Source organism: Callorhinus ursinus, unplaced genomic scaffold (assembly GCF_003265705.2).
Source record: "Callorhinus ursinus isolate GAN/ISIS: 27379988/994484 unplaced genomic scaffold, GSC_fseal_2.0 scaffold90, whole genome shotgun sequence".
In the NCBI taxonomy this organism is placed as follows: domain Eukaryota; kingdom Metazoa; phylum Chordata; class Mammalia; order Carnivora; family Otariidae; genus Callorhinus; species Callorhinus ursinus.
The window spans coordinates 897,989-918,675 of NW_027397152.1; the positions used below are offsets into that span (position 1 = coordinate 897,989).

At 41.3% G+C, this 20,687-nt stretch overlaps 1 protein-coding gene and 1 long non-coding RNA gene across 2 annotated transcripts in view; one reads left to right on the forward strand and one right to left on the reverse strand.

Moving 5' to 3' along the window:
• The window catches only part of THEM4 (thioesterase superfamily member 4), a 39,311-nt gene that overhangs the window by 15,473 nt on the left and 3,151 nt on the right, over nt 1-20,687 (forward strand). The window contains exons 2-3 of the mRNA XM_073888418.1: nt 9,665-9,775; nt 19,280-19,404. Coding sequence (XP_073744519.1) covers nt 9,665-9,775; nt 19,280-19,404 — 236 coding nt within the window. The remainder of the gene's footprint in view (nt 1-9,664; nt 9,776-19,279; nt 19,405-20,687) is intronic.
• The window catches only part of LOC141371722 (uncharacterized), a 115,331-nt gene that overhangs the window by 2,228 nt on the left and 92,416 nt on the right, over nt 1-20,687 (reverse strand). Inside the window, exon 2 of the long non-coding RNA XR_012376892.1 lies at nt 5,470-5,514. This is a non-coding gene — a long non-coding RNA (uncharacterized lncRNA). The remainder of the gene's footprint in view (nt 1-5,469; nt 5,515-20,687) is intronic.

Sequence of the window (20,687 nt, forward strand, 5' to 3'; positions counted from 1 at the left end):
TTATTCTTAGCAGTGTTTACATTATTCATGAGAATCTCATCATCTTAAGTTATTTTTCTTGGTAACAAATTTTTAGAACAGATAACATGAGCTCATTTGACTAGTAAACCAGGTAGAAAAAGTTGTATGTCTGCATTTAGTGCTGACAACTCTGAAAGTGTGTCTGTTTTTCTGTGTTAGTGTTCGTTGTTTTAGTAAACCCACAATATTTCTATTTACCAAAGATTACCCAAGTCATGTGAATTTGAAAAACATTTGGGTTAGTCTCTTTATTTCTGAGTTTGTCCTCAAACTTAATTTATATAAGCACTTTTTTTTAAAAGCCAATTAAGTAGAGCTCTTTTTACAGAGTAATTTTGGCAATGCCACCCAGAGGTAGAAAAATATCACACATCTAGAACATATATATATAGACATACATAAACATACAGACAAATGCAAACAGAAATCTTATACTCAGTAGTTTATAAAAGAACAGTTGAATCCAAATTGTGTTTCAGGCAGATGGAATAAGTTAGGGTTAACCCACTAAGCTAAAGCTTTTTACGAATATTTGTGTAGAAGACTTAAGAATTTTTCATTTGCCCCATTTCCAAATAGCTCCTTTTTCCTTTGCAGCCTCAGAGAGTTGCTTGGGGTCTCTGGGTCCCTAGAGAGCCCCCAGTAGAGGAAAGCGGCCTGCAGCTCAAGTGGCTGTAGGGAGCTGAGGGGCTGAAGTGGGAAGGGAAAATATGTCCAGGGTGAAGGTTTGCACGAGGTAGGAGTTTGAAGCGGGGGACATAGCAAGGATTCAGGGAATTGAATGGAAGATGGAAGGTGACAAAAGGAAGGACAGAAGCAGTAGGAAGAAGAGGTCCCAGAGGAGCTAATCTAGGGAGATCTTAAGTTTCCCAAAGAAGCCAGTTAAGTTCCAAATTGTACTTAGTTAAATCATGCAAACAAGAAAGAGGTGGACAGAGTTGGTGGAGCATATAGTCAACAGGAGTTCAAGAAGGGGGTTTCAGTCAATTGAGAAGTTCCCGTGGGAGGAGCCAGAATCAAATAGAAGAGAGGCCTTTAAAAAAAAAAAAAAAGAAAGAAACTCCTGGGGCACCTGGATGGCTCAGTTGGTTAAACGTCCCACTTCAGCTCAGGTCGTGATCTCAGGCTTGTGAGATGAGATGGAGCCGTGCATTGGGCTCCCCACTGAGTGTGGAGCCTGCTTAAGATTCTCACTCTCCCTCTGCCCCTCCTCCTCTCGCTGTCTCTCTCTCAAAACAAAACAAAACAAAAACCTATCAGCCTCCAGTGTGGCCAAGTTTTGACTGTACACCTTTTTTAAAAAATTCCTTTCAAATATTTTCTCAGGTTTCAGCTGAAACACACAGTAAATTTTCCTGATATTATTCCTTTTTAAAATATTTTTTCCTGTGTCTTTTAAATCAAAGGCATACCTATCAAGTGACTAAAAACTAAAACCAATAAGCCTTTTATGGCTTAATGACGGACACAAAAAGTGTCCCCAAAGGAGGGGACAAAAGATGCAGCCCTCCCAAAATCCAGAACCACTCCCAAAGGTAACCAAAAGAAAGAAAGACCTATACAACCCCTGAGAGCTGGCAAAAGTTGTCAGGACACTAGCCACATACAGTTCGCATTTCTGTCTGGCCACATTTTGGGGCCCCCAACCTGACAGTTGGGCCACCCGCACATGTAAGAACCGACAACCTATATGCCCCAGCAGGCAGAAATGCAGCCCAAGTTCTCAGAACACAAAACAAGACAAACAAAAGTAATAACTGTCCACAGGAGGAAAAGGATTGTTAGCCAGTGGGTACCTGAAAGCAAATCCAGGATCCACAGTTCAAAGAATTACATGTGTTTTTCTCCTGCCAGGCTGAATTTGGAAAGGGTGGGACAACATAAAATTTTACCTTCCTCTCTTGTCCAGGCACTATAGATGAAGATCCGGCAGAACAGACTTGGGTAAGAATTCTTACCCTTTGCTGGCTTCTGCCTGTTTTCCCAGGATCCCATCTGTAGGCTCTGCAACAAGTGGTGGTGTCTCAGCAGGTACTTTCTGGGTCACCAGAAACTAGAGGGGAGGAAAATAATTCCAAGTTCTTGGTGGAGACCCTGTAATTAAAGATTAGTAAGAAAAATAAACAAGTTTATTAACGTGTATACCTCATGTATACATAGGAGATAACCAGGGGAAAGGAGTAACTGATGCTGCCCATTGCTTTCTTCACCTCCCTTCTTGGGTCTGGTAGGAGTACAAACCACAGGCCAGCTGTTGTGATTTAAAGGGGGCACATCTGAAAAACTTGGAAAACTTCTGTTTCCAAGTCTGCATAGGCTTACCGCTTTTGCACTAACTGAAGAGTTAAGCTCCTTTGTCAGTGTTTCTCCTGATCTGAATCACTTGGACCCTTTGGTGTAGAGCCTGAGAATCTATTTTTAACAAGCTTTCAGACTGTTTGGATGCAGTTAGTCTTGGAATTAAGGAACCACTGATTTCTGTGATGATGTTAACAACCAACTAGAAGTTGAAAGTTCGTTAAACTGGTTTTCTCTTCGCATTTGCATTGCAAAAGCCAGTCTTAGTGAACTCAGTAATACCCACCTTTATCTGCCATTTTAGGTAATGCTCTATTGCCTAGTTAGAGTCTTAGACTTCTGCATTTGAAACAGAAACAAAAACTTGTAATACCTGCCCTTATGAGAATGTAAGAAGTATGTCAGTCTTTTGGATAAACAGGAAAGTAATGGTCTCTCGTCCTTTAAGGAATGTCCATTTTTTCAGGGGCCAATCAGTGTCTTTCATAAGATCCCCAAAGGAATCCATGACCTAAAAATGTCAAGAACCACTAGTTTAAAGACTTACAAATGTGGATGGTTACTGATATAAATACATTCATTAGCTAAATCAAATCAGGATAAAATAGAATCTGAGAGTTAGGACCTGGAAGATTATTTAGTCTGGGATATAAGGATAGACCATCAGAATCACTTGGGGAAGGGTTCTTAGTCATCATTACTGCTTCCTTCTTTTCTCTTTTGAGATTATTAGCTTTCTTCCTTACACAAATATTTATTGAGCAATACTGTGTGTCAGACACTATGCTAGGCACTGGGGAATAGCAATGAAGAAAACAACGGGAATGCCCACCATTGTGGAGCTCACAACCCAGCAATCTTTTTTTTTTTTAATTTTTTTATTGTTATGTTAATCACCATATATTACATCATTAGTTTTTGATGCAGTGTTCCATGATTCATTGTTTGTTCATAACACCCAGTGCACCATGCAAAACGTGCCCTCCTCAATACCCATCACCAGGCTAACCCATCCCCCCACCCCCCTACCCTCTAGAACCCTCAGTTTTTCAGAGTCCATCATCTCTCATGGTTCGTCTCCCCCTCTGACATACTCCCCTTTTCTTCCTCTCCTGTTATCTTCTTCTTTTCCTTTTTTCTTAAAATATGTTGTGTTATTTGTTTCAGAAGTACAGATCTGTGATTCAACAGTCTTGCACAATTCACAGCGCTCACCATAGCACATACCCTCCCCAATGTCTATCACCCAGCCATCCCATCCCTCCCACCCCCAACCACTCCAGTAACACTCAGTTTGTTTCCTGAGATTAAGAATTCCTCATATCAGTGAGGTCATGTGATACATGTCTTTCTCTGATTGACTTATTTCACTCAGCATAACACCCTCCAGTTCCATCCACGTCGTTGCAAATGGCAAGATCTCATTCCTTTTGATGGCTGCATAATATTCCATTGTGTATATATACCACATCTTCTTTATCCATTCATCTGTCGATGGGCATCTTGGCTCTTTCCACAGTTTGGCTATTGTGGACATTGCTGCTATAAACATTGGGGTACATGTACCCCTTCGGGTCCCTACATTTGTATCTTTGTGGTAAATACCCAGTAGTGCAATTGCTGGATCGAACGGTAGCTCTAATTTCAACTGTTTGAGGAACCTCCATACTGTTTTCCAGAGTGACAACCCAGCAATCTTATTAAGCCACTGCTGTTGGAGAGGACAGTGGACTTGTTTTGGAATGGAAGGAAGGTTGGGACCCACTACTGTAGTCTAACTTTTTCTCTGTCTTCTCTTGCTTTCCATATTAACCCTTAGGACCATTCATCCAGACTTCACTTGAACCCCTCTAGTCATAGGGTGCTTGGGACAAAGGGGCTTTTTCCATTTTGGACAGCTCTACTTATTAGTGATTTCTTCCTTAGACTATACTGAGCTACAGTCACTCTTGAGCCTTTCATACTTAGGAACACACAGAATAAGCATCCTTTCATGTGTAGGAGTTAGATACATGCATCTCACTCCTGTGCCTGACAGTTCTTGTTGCCAGGCTTCTCTTCTCTGTTTTTTCAGGTATTTCTCCCAGAGGATATATCAGTCTCCTTTACAAGCCTGGTTGCTTTTTCCAGGACATATTCCAGTTTCTCAGAATTCTTCTTAGTGTATGCTTCCCAGAACTAAGCTTGAAACCAGTTATATCCTTTCAGTGTAGAATAAGACATTAGCACTAGGTAGGTAGCCATGTCCCACTTGCCACTAACAAGTCAGCTAACACCCTGTGTCATTTGTGTGAACTGTTGGTCTCCCCTCTTCTGCACCTACGTGGCCAGTTTGTTGAACCTTACTGAAGTTTATGTATATACCTAATATATTCTTCATTTTTAGGGTCAGCCTATAAAGACCTTTTTGGCTTCTTTTATAAGTCTTTTTTTTTTTAAGATTTTATTTAAAGAGAGAAACAGTGAGAGAGAGAGCACAGAGGGAGAGTGAGAAGGAGAAGCAGACTCCCCACTGAGTGGAGAGCCCGATGTGAGGCTTGATCCCAGCACCCTGAGATCATGGCCTGAGCCAAAGGCTTAACCAACTGAGCCACCCAGGCGCCCCCCTTTTTGGCTTCTTATTTGCAAATCCAGTATTTATTCCTTCAATAACTATCTGTTGAGCGTCTGGGCTGCCCTAGATACTGTAGTCCTAGAATAGGCCTGAGTACACAGATAGGGTCCCTGACCTCATGGAGCTTATACAGATATTTCCTAATTTACTCATTATATTTTAGTCTTCCAAATTCGTCCTTAGGATAGTTTGGGGATTGTGATGGGTTTTTTGTTTGTTTTTCCTTAAGATTTTATTTATTTGTGAGAGAGAGAAAGAGCACAAGTAGGGGGTGAGGAGGGGCCAAGGAAGAGGGAGAAGCAGGCTCCCTGCTTGGCAGGGAGCCTGATGTGGGGGGGATCGATCCCAGGACCCTGAGATAGTGACCTGAGCTGAAGGCAGACGCTTGACTGAGCCACCCAGGCTCCCCGGGATTATTACGTTTTTTTTTATAAAATGACCTCAAGTAGTTCCTTAATGTTGCCTGACAAGCATTTTTCATTTTCCCCTGTCTATTCACGCTCCTGCTCTCCTAGATGGCCATATCGGATACCTACCTTCTTCTCAAGCCTTGATTTCAGTGGATCTTGCCTCCTGTTCCCCTAAGAGAAAATAAAAGCAATCAGAAGAGAACTTTCAAGCTCCCACTGTCTCATTTATCCACTCCCTGCATCTGTGCCTGGTGTTCTGCTTTTTCCTGTTACCAATGAACTGCCCATCCTCTTAGGGGAGCCAAGCCTTGTTTCCATGCACTGCATTCCCTCCCCATTGGCCTACTATTTAAAGACCTCCCACTGTGCTGGGTCTTTCCTCATCAGTGCGCAGACATGCCACAACTCTCCTCCCATTCGCTCTTAAACCCACTCCAGTCAGATTTTATTGCTCCATTGAAACTACTCTTGTCAAGGGCACAGTGACCTTCATGATGTTAACCAGTGACCTCTCAGCTTTTGGTACAGCCAGTGCCTCCTTTCCCCTTGAATTTGGCGTCCAAGACAGCACTCTCCCCTACTTAACTGGTCCTTTCCTGTCCTTGTCTTTTGCTGGTTCCTCATCCTCAAACTCTTTATGTTAGGGTGCCCCACATCTCAGCCCTCAGGACTCCTTTCTTCTCTATATACTCTGCTGGTAATCCCAGTCAGTCACATGGCTTTGGATACCATCCAAAAGCTGACAACTTCCTACTTTAATGCTGAAGTTTAGTGTGTGGGTTCCAGTTGGGTTCCACAATTTAAAACTGTATGATCTTCGGCAAGTTACTTTACCTTTCCTTGTCTCCGTTTCCTCATGGTAGGTACTTCAGCATGTGTTGAAAGAACGGGTGAAATAACAATAAAACTACTTTTAACCAAAAAAACAGTAGAGTTCACAAGATGCTTTGTAGAACTTCCAATAGAGAAAAATAAGAAGGACTCTGTTTTACAAATGAAGGGCAAAAATTAGTAACTTGTATTACTAATTCCATTCCAACTCTTTATCCTGTCACACAGTTGAATGTCTTTAACAGTGTGATCTAGTTTCTCCCCCAACAGCTCTATGGAAGTTTCTTCGCCTAAGCTACCAGTGACCTAAATACCAAATTTGGAGGGCATTTTTTGGCCCTTACAGTACTAGACCTCACTGTTGATCTCATTCTCCTTGGAACTTCTCTCGGCTTTCACAAACCTCTGACCAGTCTTCTCTCTCTCCTCCCTACTCCTTAAATATCAGTGTTTTCCAGGGTTCCTTTCCCAAATGGCTTATGGTTCTTGCCTGAAACTTGGCCCTCTCTGAATAGGGGGGGACGTGGAGGTTCTCCTTGTTACCCACACGTGCTTTCAACCCATTACTTCCTGTTCCTCTTAGAAACCCCCATTCCTTTGAGGTTTCTACCGTCTGACGTTTCACCCTCCTCTTCTCTGTGTTGCTGTCTTCTGCCAACCTCTCCCTCACATACTGAGTGTCTCAACACCTGGTTCACCCTCTGAATCCCCACCGTTCTCCGCCACTCCTCAGTTCACTTAGCTTCCTGTCAGCTGTGAGCTCTTCTTTGCCCAGCCCCAGCCGCACACTGCGAGAGACATCCTGAGCCTTGTCTGCAACAAGTGAACAACCTCCACATTCACACGTTTAGACACTGTTTCCTGACCATGGTTGTCTTCCTTCCAGCTTGTTTGTTTAGGGCCCATGGAAGCAATTCTTTGACCTCACTTGTCTGAACCTCTCTGGCCTACTCATCTAGGAAAGCCCCAGCCCTGGACGAATGTAGCCACCTATCATCTTTCACACACTGGAGACCGTCACCTCACTCAGGGGATGAGCTGGTGACCATGATTTTATAGTGTTTCAGTGGTCCTCTAGCTCATCTTTCTCATCCCCATCAGTCCCTCCTTTCGATAGCTGGCAGAGTGATTCAAAATGCAAGTCCAGCCATGTCACTCCTCTACCACCGTCATTGTTATCCCATGTTGTAAAAGGCCAGTGCCTCTCAGATTTGAACATGAATATGAGGCACCTGAGAGTCTTGTTAAAACGCACGCTGTGCTTCAGGAGGTCAGGGGTAGAGCCTAAGAGTTTGCATTTCTAACAAACTTATTTTACCATCTTTATTTTTCTCATTTTTATGAAATAATCTCAAGGTTTGGTAATCTAGATCAGAGATTTTAAACTCCTAAGTAAAAAATTAGAAGGGTCTATTGCTTATCTTATCCTGAAGTTCCAGTGTCAGAGTTGGATGGATCTCCGAGGTCATTGAGGTTTATCCCCTCACTGTAGGGATAAAGTGTGGAGGACGGAACAAGTTCTAGGCCAAGAACTTAATTTTCTCAACAACCACTAGAGTGCGTATAGTGTGTGCATACACAGTATGCCGCTTGTTGAGCGTACAGTCTAAAAGACAGGGCACCTGCCCCACAGGATGTTCATGGCCTAAATAGAAGCCATTCTCCCTGCTTCTCGCAAATCTTCTCATCTCATATCTTTTTCAAACTTTGTAAATATAAATTCAGTAACAATAAAAGAAACTTAGTGTTATGCATGGCAAATCATGATGAGCCAAGAAAGAAATCAGAGTTTGGGAATTAAATCTTAACATAGATGTGTAAGGATAAACACGCCCTACCTTTAGAAAATAGCTTTCAGTCTTTGCTTTGAAGTGACCTGCATTTTGACTCACAACCCACTACACACAACTTGTATACAGTTGTATAACTGAAAAAGCATATCTAAACAAGTATACTAGTTGTTACCCAGGATACATGTGAAGCATTCTGTTTAAGTCTGACTACAACTCACTAATTTGATTTCATGAACCTTAATGCTTCTAACCCTGAGTTTGGGGCCTTAGAGTCTTAGTCACACAGAGTATTGGACTGAACTGGACCTGGTTTTGATTCAGTATGATAACTTTCTTCTGCTGAGGCTAAACTCACTTCTGCAAAGGAAACCTCCCTACTGTTACACTATTCATTTTCTTTAAATCCCATTTAAGCCATTCTTATTCCAAGAAGACTTTCTGTCTGTACCTTATTTACTATTTCATTTAGTACGCCCTCAGCAATTATGTACTGTATTTCCTGATTGCCATGTGTGAGTAAGTACTTGGTTTTGATTTCATTAATGTTTACTATGTCCCCAGTTAGACTGTTAAGTCCACAACGGCAAAGATCGTATATTCTGTTTCTGTGGGATGCTCCCATTCCCTCTAATTTTGTACCTGGGTAACATTTTAATCAGTCGTCCATTAACCTGTGGTTCTCGCAAGGTACAGATGCTTAACTCAGTCAGGGAATCTTTCTCATACGTGTTTTCTCATGCCCATCCACCTCATTTCCCTACAGATGCAAAGCCTATAAAAGAACACATGTCACAAGCCCAGCTCTTTCCCAGAAGCCTTGAGGAAGATCTGGGGTTTGAATATGCAATGTTCCATAATCATGTTGAAACAGGACAGTTTGCATATTTCAAGGAGGTCCTTACCTGCAAGGAGCACCTGGCTAAGAATGATAGCATCCCATTGATCAATAGAAATGTTGGTCTGAAAAATTGCTTACAGGGCGCCTGGGTGGCTCAGTTGGTTAAGCAACTGCCTTCGGCTCAGGTCATGATCCTGGAGTCCCGGGATCGAGTCCCACGTCGGGCTCCCCGCTCAGCGGGGAGTCTGCTTCTCCCTCTGACCCTCTTCCCTCTTGTGCGCTCTCTCATTCTCTCTCTCTCAAATAAAATCTTTTAAAAAAATGAAAAATTGCTTTCAGTCATACATATGCATAGACTACAGTAAAGGCATTGAAGTGGCAATGTAGATATACATATTAATTGACATGGAAAGATGTTTATAAATATTAAATCACAAAAGCATGGAACAGGGCAACAGTATAATTTGAGAGAGTATCATTAACATGTTAACAGTGATTTGTCACTAGATGGTGGGATTATAGGCCTTACAATTTTTATTTTTCTTTCTGTTTATCTTCATTTCCTACATTTTTAAATGATATATACAGTTAAAAACATGATATACATTTCTTAAATTATATTTTAGCTTTCTGCTTGCTTGGGATCTGATTACCATTAAGTTCTGGTGTATTACCAATACTATACTATTGTACTATGAATAAAATAAAGCTGGGGACATGGATATTGAGTTCATTGAACATGGACCAAGTGGGCATTTCATAAGTAAATTATATGGAGATGTGCTTGGATGATTTCTCTCCAGAGGCTCTGTTTTTCAGCCTTCTGAAAACATTTTTCTTTCTCTGTTGTTGTAACTAGATTCCTTCTCGGAGGTGCCATTGCAACCATGATTGATTCTACTGTTGGTATGTGTGCAGTTATAGCTGAGGGAATTGTCTTGACTGCCAATCTCAACATCAGTTTTAGAAGGTAAATCCCTGGGTTTTCTCTGCTTCTTAGGTATCATGGATTAGGCTCCCCAGCAGCAGACCCTGAGACAAAGATTTGTGTGCAAATGATAAAGGAGGTGCTCCCAAGGGAGACTAGCACAGGAGTGGGAGGAGCAAAACAGGAAAAGGGAAGGAGAACCAACCAGGCTTGGGCTCCCAAAGTCCTTCAGCCTGATCATCCAAGGAGCTCCGGAGTGAAATGTGTGCCTCTGGATTGTTCCGACCTTAAGCAAGGGAGCTCTCTCACACGTCAGTCATACAATGAGGGCTATCCTGGGGACCAAAATTCCAGGCCTATTGGGCTCATTGCGTTTGAGCAAGGCAGGATCTGGGGGAAAAAAAAAAAAAGGTGAAAAAAGGATTGAAGGGAATCTGAGTGGGAGCACCAATAACCACTACATAACAAAACATAAAAGTATTTCATTCTTTTCTTTTTTAAGATTTTATTTATTTATTTATTCATGAGAGACAGAGAGAGAGAGGCAGAGGGAAAGGCAGGCTCCCCACGGAGCAGGGAGCCCGATGCGGGGCTCTTATCTCAGGACCCTGGACCTGAGCGGAAGGCAGCCGCTTAAGTGACTGAGCCACCCAGGCACCCCAAAACATAGAAGTTTCTCATAACTTCACACAGAAATAAAAGGGCAGACAGCAGGATGAGTTTGGTATCCATCAGAAATAAAGCTCCACAAGGTCTTAATTCTTCAATCCTACAGTTAACAAAACAGTGGACACTGGCACAGGAACAGAGAAGGAGCAATAGTGCAAACCAGAGTTTAAGAACAGTTCAATAGATGAGGTCTCCAAATAAGGTTTTGTGGGTTATTACTTTGCACAGTGGGGGGCATTTAAGTTACACAACATCTCCATTTTATGCCACAGAGAGTTGTATGGTGTATATGGCCATCATTTGGAAGCCATGCCTCGTAGATTGTAGGTTTATTTACTATAAGTAATCCTTAGCCAAGCATTCTACAGAAAAGGACACTTTCCCCTAGCAAATATTATTAGTTTATTTCAGGGGCCAGCAAAAATTTTTCTGTAAATATTTTATGTTTTGCGGGCCATAATGTCTGATACAACTACTCAACTCTGCCATTGCAGCACAAAAACAGCCATAGACAATACATCAGTACATAAATGGGTATAGCTGTGTTCCAATAAAACTTTATTTACAAAAACAGGCAGCTGGTCGTTGGGGCCATAGTTTACCAATTCCTGGTCTGTTCACCTGGAGGGCCAGTTGGAAAAAATTAGACATGGTCATTTATCTCCTTTTCCCTGGGAATGTTTCTGTCTGCTCCCCGCCCCCGCCCCTCAACACACACAGAATGAAAGAATTGGAGGCCAGCTGCTTTAACTTCTCCCTCCCCAGCTGCCAGTAATCATAGCTTCAAAATAAAAAACACCTTAAACAAGATAGAAATGTATCACGCAAAGGAGTCCAGAGGAAGTCATCCTGGGCTGAAAGAGCAAGCTCCCTGGTTCCCAGAGACACAGGCTCCTTCCAGCTCACCTTTTCACAGTACTGAGTGCTGGCAAGAGCCATCACATGTCCTGACAGCAGGACTGACGAAGGGTAGAAGAGGAGCTGTTTTCTCTCTTTTTAGGAGACTTCCCGGAAGTTCTGCACAAGACTTACTTCCATTTAACATCATTAGTAGTAAGAGAGATTGAGAAAGTGGTTTCTTATATATACTATGTCATTATCCCCTCAAATGTATTTAAGGTCAACAACTAATACAACCACAGACATATTAATAAATCCAGACTTACAAATTATGCAATACAAATTCTTTTTAGTGCTGACATAATCAAATGTTACTAAGTACTTCAGTAAATAAAATGATAAGCCTAATACGATGTTTTTTTTTTTCCAGATGCATCAAATATAAAATTATCCCAGTGATCATAAAACTTATTATTTCGGGGTGCCTGGGTGGCTCAGTCGATTAAGCGACCAACTTGTGATTTTGGCTCAGGTCATGATCTCATGGGTCATGAGATGGAGCCCTGTGTCGGGCTCTGCGCTTAGCGGGCAGTCTGCTTGAAGAATCTCTCCGTCTGCCCCCCCTCCACTTTTGCATTCTCTAAAATAATCAGTCTTTTCAAAAACTTAGTATTTCACCTACACTTATTAAAAATTTTTCATTCCAGGCTTGATTAATTTCTCTAGGATGCCAATATTTCTATTTTCCTGAGGTTAGTATACTTGTCCTCATAGCCTTATTAGGTGTCCAGTACTTGCGTCAGACCCTAAACGAACCCTCTCAGCTCAGCCGAATTTGTAAGTTCTGGGCAGTCATCCTGGAGATTCTTAATGGAATAGGATTTTTCCTTTGAGGGTGATTGGAACACATGCCTGAGTTCATAAAGCCAAGCCCCTGTTGGAGTCAAGATTTCCTTACCATGTCAGAGGGACTTTCCAAACCTACACCCTTTCTTCTAACCTAGCACCTCCCCTTTTTTAGTATCCAAGTCCACTGTGTCTTAGTTGTATATTTTCCGCTTTGGTTTACCACTTACCTGTAATTAAATGCATCTCCTGTAATTGGTGGAGATTCCATCTCCCGGGAGACAAGGACATGAGACTGTAGTTTTCTTTCAGAGATATACAGCTGGGCAAGACATTTGCCTTCTTTCTAGCTGGTTCTTTTCTGTAACCAGGCCTTTCTGTTAAGGGTACGATTCCTGCATTTTCTGCAATTGTTTGGCTTCCTGACAGTTCTCTGCCTGTTGGTGTGGGGGAGAGGGTTAGTGAGGGTTCTTATGGAGACTGTGCTGGACTTTAATAAATCCCCAAATGGCATTTGTCCGTGGGTGTAAATCCACCAAATGTGCATAGATGTTCCTTTCACCTTTCAGCTCACCTGTACCTCACACACTTTGAGGGGACATAAGAGGTAACAGCCCTGATGCTGAGGGTTGTCCAGGTCTTTGCCTACCCGCGGTTCGTGTAGGCTATCAAAGCGCTTTTGACTAACACATGGGAGATTCCTTGCTGAATGTAGGTATCCGTTATAGATCTGACCTTACAGCTCAGAAAACTACCAGATTGTTTATGCCATGGTTGTGTAAACATAATTCTTCTAGTGCAGCCTCCCCAAACCTGACCTATACACATCCCTCACTCTGTGTTCTACCATGTCCTTTCATAGAGTAAAATACTGTGAGGCAGACATATACTTGTCTGCACTGTTCAGTATAAGTAACTGCTTAAAAAATTCAACTTACCTGATCATAGCCATCCTTATTTTTGAATTATAGCTATAGTTTTATAATTCTTGAGTTAGTTTTTTTCCGTTTTTGAGAATCATTAGGGACTCCTGGCTTTCCATAACATGGTTAACCATAATTATCACCCTCTTTTCTGTGTTTAAATTGCATTTGGCCTGTTAGGAGTCTTTTTAGACTGCTTCCTGTCCTTTCAATTCTATCCAGATGGATTTTTAAGTACTTTTGTCTCCGGAGAGACAGTATAACGTACTGGTTAAGAGGACAGACTTTGGAGCAGGTTCAAATGCCTGTTTAGCCGCTTACCAGCTGTATGACCTTGGACAAGTTTCTTAACCTCTCTGTGCTTTAATTTCCTCATCTTTAAAAAGAGGATCATAATATCCACCATATAGGGTCATTATGAGCTGTAAATGAATGAATGCGCATGTAAAGCACCTAAAACAGTATCTGGCCACGTAACAAGTACTCAGTACGTGTTGGCTGCTAATATTATTATCGTTAATGTTGTTATTATCATTACTTTCATTTTAGCAACAACGAGGTGTATCTGTGCCAAGACAGAGTAGCTACACTATAAAGATTGCTGATTTCTGGGGCGCCTGGGTGGCTCAGTTGGTTAAGCGACTGCCTTCAGCTCAGGTCATGATCCTGGAGTCCCTGGATCGAGTCCCGCATCGGGCTCCCTGCTCAGCAGGGAGTCTGCTTCTCCCTCTGACCCTCCCCCCATCTCATGTGCTTTCTCTCTCATTCTCTCTGTCTCTCAAATAAATAAATAAAATCTTTAAAAAAAAAAAAAAGATTGCTGATTTCTTTTTAGTGGAGAATAATGCAAAAGACTAGGAAAATACTAGATGTGTTCACATGGTGGGTAGGATAACCTTGCTGCTGGGCCATTTCTGTGTCACAGCTGGAAAGTTTTTAATGTTTAATAAGGTTATGAGTTCACAGTGGTATTTTAATTTTCTTTTTTTTAGATTTTATTTATTTATTTGTCAGAGCGCACAAGCAGGGGGAGCGGCAGGCAGAGCAGGCAGAGGGGTGAGCAGGGAGCCCGATGCAGGGCTCGATCCCAGGACCCTGGGATCATGACCTGAGCCGAAGGCAAGACGCTTAACGACTGAGCCACCCAGGCATCCCCACAGTGGTATTTTTAGATTTAATGGGCTTTGTGCCTTACATTTTATATTAACATTTTTTGAGTAGTGTGAAATATATTCATATTGTTGTGAAACTAATCTTCAGAACTTTTTTTATCTTGCAAAACTGAAACTCTATACCCATTAAACCTTAACTCCCTATTTTCCCGTCCTTACAACTCCTGGCAACCACCATTCTACTTTCTATGAATTTGACTTACCTCATGTAAGTGGAATCATACATTTTCTCTTTTTGTGACTGGCTTATTTTACTTAGCGAAATGTCCTCAAGTTTTCCCATGTTGTAGCAGGTGACAGGATTTTTTCATTTTCTTTTTTTTTTCTCAAAGATTGATATATTTATTTTAGAGAGGGAGAGCAAGTGGGGGAGGGGCAGGGAGAGAGGGAGAGGAAGAGAATCTCAAGCACAGTGTGCCTGAGTGCCAAGCCCAGTGCGAGGCTTGATCTCACAACCCTGAGATCATGACCCGAGCCAAAATCAGGAGTTGGAGACTTAACTGATTGAGCCACCCAGGCACCCCAGATTTTTTTCTTTTTTAAGGCTGAATAATATTCCATCATGTATATACCACATTTTGTTTATCCATTCATCCATCATTGGATATTTGGGGTGTTGCCACTGCTTACCTATTATAAATAATGCTGTAATGAATATGAGATGCAAATGTCTCAGTGAAATCTTACTTTCAGTTCTTTTGAATAAGTACCAAAAAGTGGAATTGCTGGATTACATGGTAGTTCTATTTTTAATTCTTTGAGGAACCACTATACAGTTTTCCATAACAGCTGCATCATTTTACATTCCCATCAACAGCGCATCTTTTTGCTAGCATGTGTTATCTTGGGTTTTATTTTTGTTGGATAGTAGCCATCTAATGGTATGAGGTGATATCTCATTGTGCTTTGATTTGCATTTTTTTAAATATTTTATTTATTTGAGAGAGAGCACAAGTAGGGGGCGGGCAGAGGAAGAGGGAGAAGCAGACTCCCTGCTGAGCAGGGAGCTCAATGTGGAACTCAGTCCCAGGAGCTTGCCCTGGGAAGGCAGATGCTTAAACCCACTGAGCCACCCAGGCACCCTCCATTGAGTGGTCTTAATACCATTAATGAAAATCATTTGACCAATACGAGAGGGTTTATTTCTGGGCTCTCTGTTCTATTTCATTGGTCTGTATGTCTGTCTAATGCCAGTACCACACTGTTTGGATTATTATAGCTTTGTAATGTGTTTTGAAATCAGGAAGTGTGAGACTTGCAGCTTTTTTTTTTTTTTCTCCTAAGACTGTTCTGGCTATTCAGGGTCCCTTGAGACTCTGAATTTTAGGATGGATTTTTCGATTTCTACAAAAAATTATGCTATTGGGATTTTCTAGGATTGCATTCAATCTATAAATTGCCTTGTGTAGTATTGACATCTTAACAGTATATTCTTCTAGTCCATGAACACAGGACATTTTTCCATTTATATGTGTCTTTAATTTATTTTAATAGGGCTTTGTAGTTTTCAGTGTACATGTTTTTTTGCCTCCTTGGTCATGTTTATTCCTAAGTATTTTATTTTTCTATGTTTTTTTAAATGTAATTATTTTCTTAATTTTTTCTGATTATTCACTGTTAATGTATAAAAATGGAATTGTTGAGTAGAAGTGACAAAAGTAGGCATCCTTGTTGTGTTTCTGATCTAGGAGGAAAAGCTTCCGGTCTTTCTTCATTGAGTGTTATGTTAGCTGAGGGCTTTTCTTATATGACTTTTATTATGTTGAGGTAGTTTCCTTTATTCCTAGTTGATTTTGAGATTTTTAACTGCTCACCCAGACTGTCATCATACCTTCTCTTATATAATCCTGTGTCTTACCTACCATTTCTCTGTATCGTTTGAGTGAATCAAATGAAAGTTAGGATAAATTTGTCAAAATCTACCAAAAAACAATGTGATTTTGATAGCAGTTACATTAACTTAAAGGTTAACTTGGGAAAAATTGTCATTTTTACATATAGTCAAAATTTTTTTAAGATTATTTATTTATTTATTTGACAGAGAGAGAGAGAAAACAAGAGAGGGAACACAAGCAGGGGGAGTGGGAGAGGGAGAAGCAAGCCTCCCGCCGAGCAGGGAGCCCGATGCGGGGCCCAATCCCAGGACCCTGAGATCATGACCTGAGCCGAAGGCAGACACTTAACAACTGAGCCACCCAGGCGCCCCTAGTCAATGTTTTATGCGTTGACTTTATTTTATACATTTATATATATGCATTTATCTATACCTTTATACATATATACAGTGTATGTTTTTTATATATTGACATTAAACAGTTTATATATTTATACTATAAAATTAGATCCCAGAGATGGTTTTTCAACGTGATAAAAATATATTAAAATTTAAGTTTTTAATATCTTTCCATGTTCTATGTTTTTTACTTTTATTTATTTATTTATTTATGTTTTTAAGATTTTATTTATTTATTTGACGGAGAGAGACACAGCGAGAGAGGGAACACAAGCCGGGGGAGTGGGAAAGGGAGACGCACACTTCCTGCCGAGCAGAGAGCCCAATGTGGGACTCGATCCCAGGACCCTGGGACCATGGCCTGAGCCGAAGGCTCGGCTTAACAACTGAGTCACCCAGGCGCCCCATGTTCCATGTTTTTTTAAAAATATTTTTCTTGGGCGCCTGGGTGGCTCAGATGGTTAAGCATCTGCCTTCGGCTCAGGTCATGATCCCGGGGTCCTGGGATCAAGTCCCGCATCGGGCTCCCTGCTCCTTGGGAGCCTGCTTCTCCCTCTGCCCCTCTCTCTCTCTGTCTCTCATGAATAAATAAATAAAAATTTAAAAAAAATCTTTTTCTTGTTCAAATAAAGTTGAAGAATACTACAGCCTCCCTTCTCAATTAAAAAAGGTTCATTTGAAAACAAGGTCAGCGAAGTATTTGGATTACAGTTTAACTTAACAAGTATTTGTGTCTTGAGCACATGCTACCTGCCAGGCCCTATGCTTAGTCCTTGTCCCATCCAACAAACTATCCACATAAATCCATTGTGTTGCTGTTCATTTGTTACCCACAGTTAGAAATCTTACTAAAAACCAGTTTTCCATGAAATCACATGGATAGAGAGACTATAGTCAGGATCAGAACCGAAGTTTTCTGAATCCTTGGTGCTCTTCACTACAACACACAACCTTCATTCTTTTCTATTAATTGATGATTAAAAACCAGAATAAAGCATTGGGTGATGTAAGTACAGTTGATCCTTGAACAACACAGCTTTGAACTGCATGGGTCAACTTATACTTGGATTTTTTTTTTCCAATAAATACAGTACTGTAAATGTATTTTCTCGTTCTTAATGATTTTCTTAACATTTTCTTTTCTCTGGCTTACTTTATTATAAGAATACAGTGGAAAATACATATAACTTAAAAATATGTGTTAATTGACTGCTTATATTATCAGTAAGGATTCTGGTCCACAGTAGACAGTTAAGAGTTACATTTTGGGGCGGTCTCGTTCTACATGGGTTGTTGACTGTGCAGGAGTCAGTGCCCCTAACTCCCACATTGTTCAAGGGTTAGCTGTAGTTTTACATTTGTCAGACCTTATCTGTTGTGTATAGTTGTTAGATTCATAATAATAATAGTAATAATTATAAATTTAAATCAATTGGTGGCCCTCTGGGGGACGAGAAATAACAACCTGGGATTAAGTTTAATTGAAGATAATTTACAGTGTCAAGCATGGGGTGTCTTAATCCACCCTCCTTCTAAGAAGCGAGACTGCCTCTTCCTCAGGTCTGATAATTTCCTAACACCTGATACAAATGTCATACTTTGTGTTTAGCAGATTCAGATAAATAGCCAAAGCAGCTAATGATTAGTGGTAGCTAGCCAGCTGTGAAAGAATCGATAGCTGAGCATTTTTGCAAGTTATTCATGGCATATTGATTGGGAAGCCCTAGGTTAGACTTCCGCAAGCAACATAGCAGACAAGAAATTTTGAAGGACATTTTTCCTTTAGAACAGTAGATCCTGTGTCAAATTTACAAGGATATAAGCCATGAGGAAGTAAACCACCAGAAGTGAGAATCAGCAGAAAGAGTAAATAACAGATTTAGTCGCTCGGGGACGTAAGATACCGTGATAATCAGACACACAGTATAGCAGAGGATATAAAGAGATGTTTAAAGAAATAAAAGCAAAGTTTGGTTGTTCCATCAGGAGGTTCAGGACAAGCTAATGGGAGCGAAAACTGGGCTGAGGTAACCACTGTGATGACTTTCCTTCTGCCTGGAGGAGTTCCTTTCCATGGGGGCACTGAGGGAGCACAGAACCCATCCTGCTCCACGTTATGGTTCTGCCAAATAACATTTCACCTTTAAAAAGGCACCTTTTTCATCATGGCACTCTGTCTCCAGGATTCCCAAAGGTGACTGTAGCCACTGGTCACATGTGGCTATTTAAATTTAAATATAAATCCATTAAATAAATTTAAAGATTCAGTTTCTCATTCACAGCGGCCACATTTTGGGTATTCGTTGTAAGGTGGCTACTGTATTGGACAGCTCAGAGGTGGGACATTTCTATCACCACAGAAAGTTCTCTTGGACAGCCCCGGCTTAGTACATTAAGCTGTTACTGCAATTTGTTGTTATTGGGTGTCTTTCTAGTGACAGTCACTCTAAAGGGGATTGGGTAAGAAATTTGGATTATGATAGAAAATGAGAGCTGCTGATGGGACCATCCCATAGTCCATGGTCCTGTTTTCATGTCTTTAAAGGATTCCAGCACCCTTCAGACTTTGCTCTGGGTCTTCAGATGGGACAGCCTGTGCCATCGAAAAGCTAGAATCCCCAGTGGTCTCTGAAGCTAACGCCAAGGGCAGCCTGGGCCCACCTGAAATCAGTGGCACTCAGGAGGAAGGGGGGTGTGGATGGCCCCTGGGTTCAGCCCAGGGAAGGGGTGTCTGATCTGAGACAGTTTTATCTGACACATTCTGATACCAGCTATTATAGATTTCCACCCCTTCTCAAACACTTGGTCATCTCAGTGTTACATTAATAAAAACAAATTTTGTCTCCTTTTTTTTCTTGTGCAGGCCTATCCCCCTTTGTTCTGTTGTTGTGATAAATAGCCAGCTTGATAAAGTTGAAGGAAGGAAATTGTTTGTTTCCTGTAATGTCCAAAGTGTGGATGAAAAGACCCTATACTCTGAGGCAACAAGTAAGAAACTATCGCTATGTCTTTTTTTGGTCTGGTTTAGTTTCTTGGGTTTTGTATTTGGGGGCTTGGGAGTTGTTGGGTTTTGTTTTTGTTTTGCTTTGGTTTTATAACCCGCAAATGCCCAAAAATTCTCAATTCCCTATCATGTAAAAAAACAAGTTAAAGGTATTCTTAAACATTACTGGTAGAGAGCTACTTGCCAAAATCTATCAAAACTACAAAGTCGTGTGCTCTTTTTCACCTGTTTCCAGGACCTGATCCCACAGGTGTACCAAAGTGTGCAAAATTACAATGTGTTGCCCTGCTGTCACAGTAAGTGTGTTACTCATGTGAAGCTATTTGGAATAGCAGAAGATTGCTGAAACATAGCTACCCATCAGTAGGAGGCTGGTTGAGCAACCACAGTGTGTGTGCCACAAAACATTTTGTGGCATATTATGGTGCCATAAGTAATAAGGACATTCTTTAATTATGGGGCTGTCTCAATACGTATTGAATGAAAAGCACAACATGCAGGACTGTGAATGTAGTATCATTATCACTAATAGAGAAAATGTAGAGAGATCTTTGCATTCTCTTCCCCTTTTCTCCCTCTTTCTATTTTACTCCTTCCTTCCTTCCTTCCTGAATAATTTATTCCAAAAGCCATTAGGTAGAGTGGGCATGGTAGGCTTGGGATTGGCCTGGAGGCTGCAGCAAGATGGGGCTGTGGGGGCCGAGCACCGGGTTGGAGCCTGAGTGGAGTGAAGAGGGTGTCCACACGGGCAAGTGGCTCAGTGCAGCGTGTCAGAGCCTATGCGGGACGGTGGCGTTTACACGGGCTGGCAGCCGAGAGGGGGGCCAGGTGCCTTACTGTCAGAGAAGGGATTTCCAGATACAGAAAGAGAAAACTAGAATGAACCCTGTGGTGTTGGGTTGGAATTGGAGATCTTGGACATGAATGTTTTCCTAGTCTCTTGCTCTTAGAAATAACATTGTGAGTAACTTCGTATATTGTCATTTTACACACATTTTGGTAAGTTAATCTCCAGTGGTTCCAGAGGAGACCATTCTTTGTACTAGTCTCACAGTTTTTCTATCAGTTTGACATTTCAAAGGAAAAAGTAATACATGGGAGGGAGGGGGAAATATCTGTATATTCTTGTGTTGCATAGACCTTCAGGAATGTGACCCAAACATTGGTTTCCTCTGGGAAGAGGACCAGGTAGGTTGGAGGGAGAGTCCACCGTAGGCCCTTGTGTACCTTGCAACATGATTATGTGAGTGGATTAGCAGGACAAGAG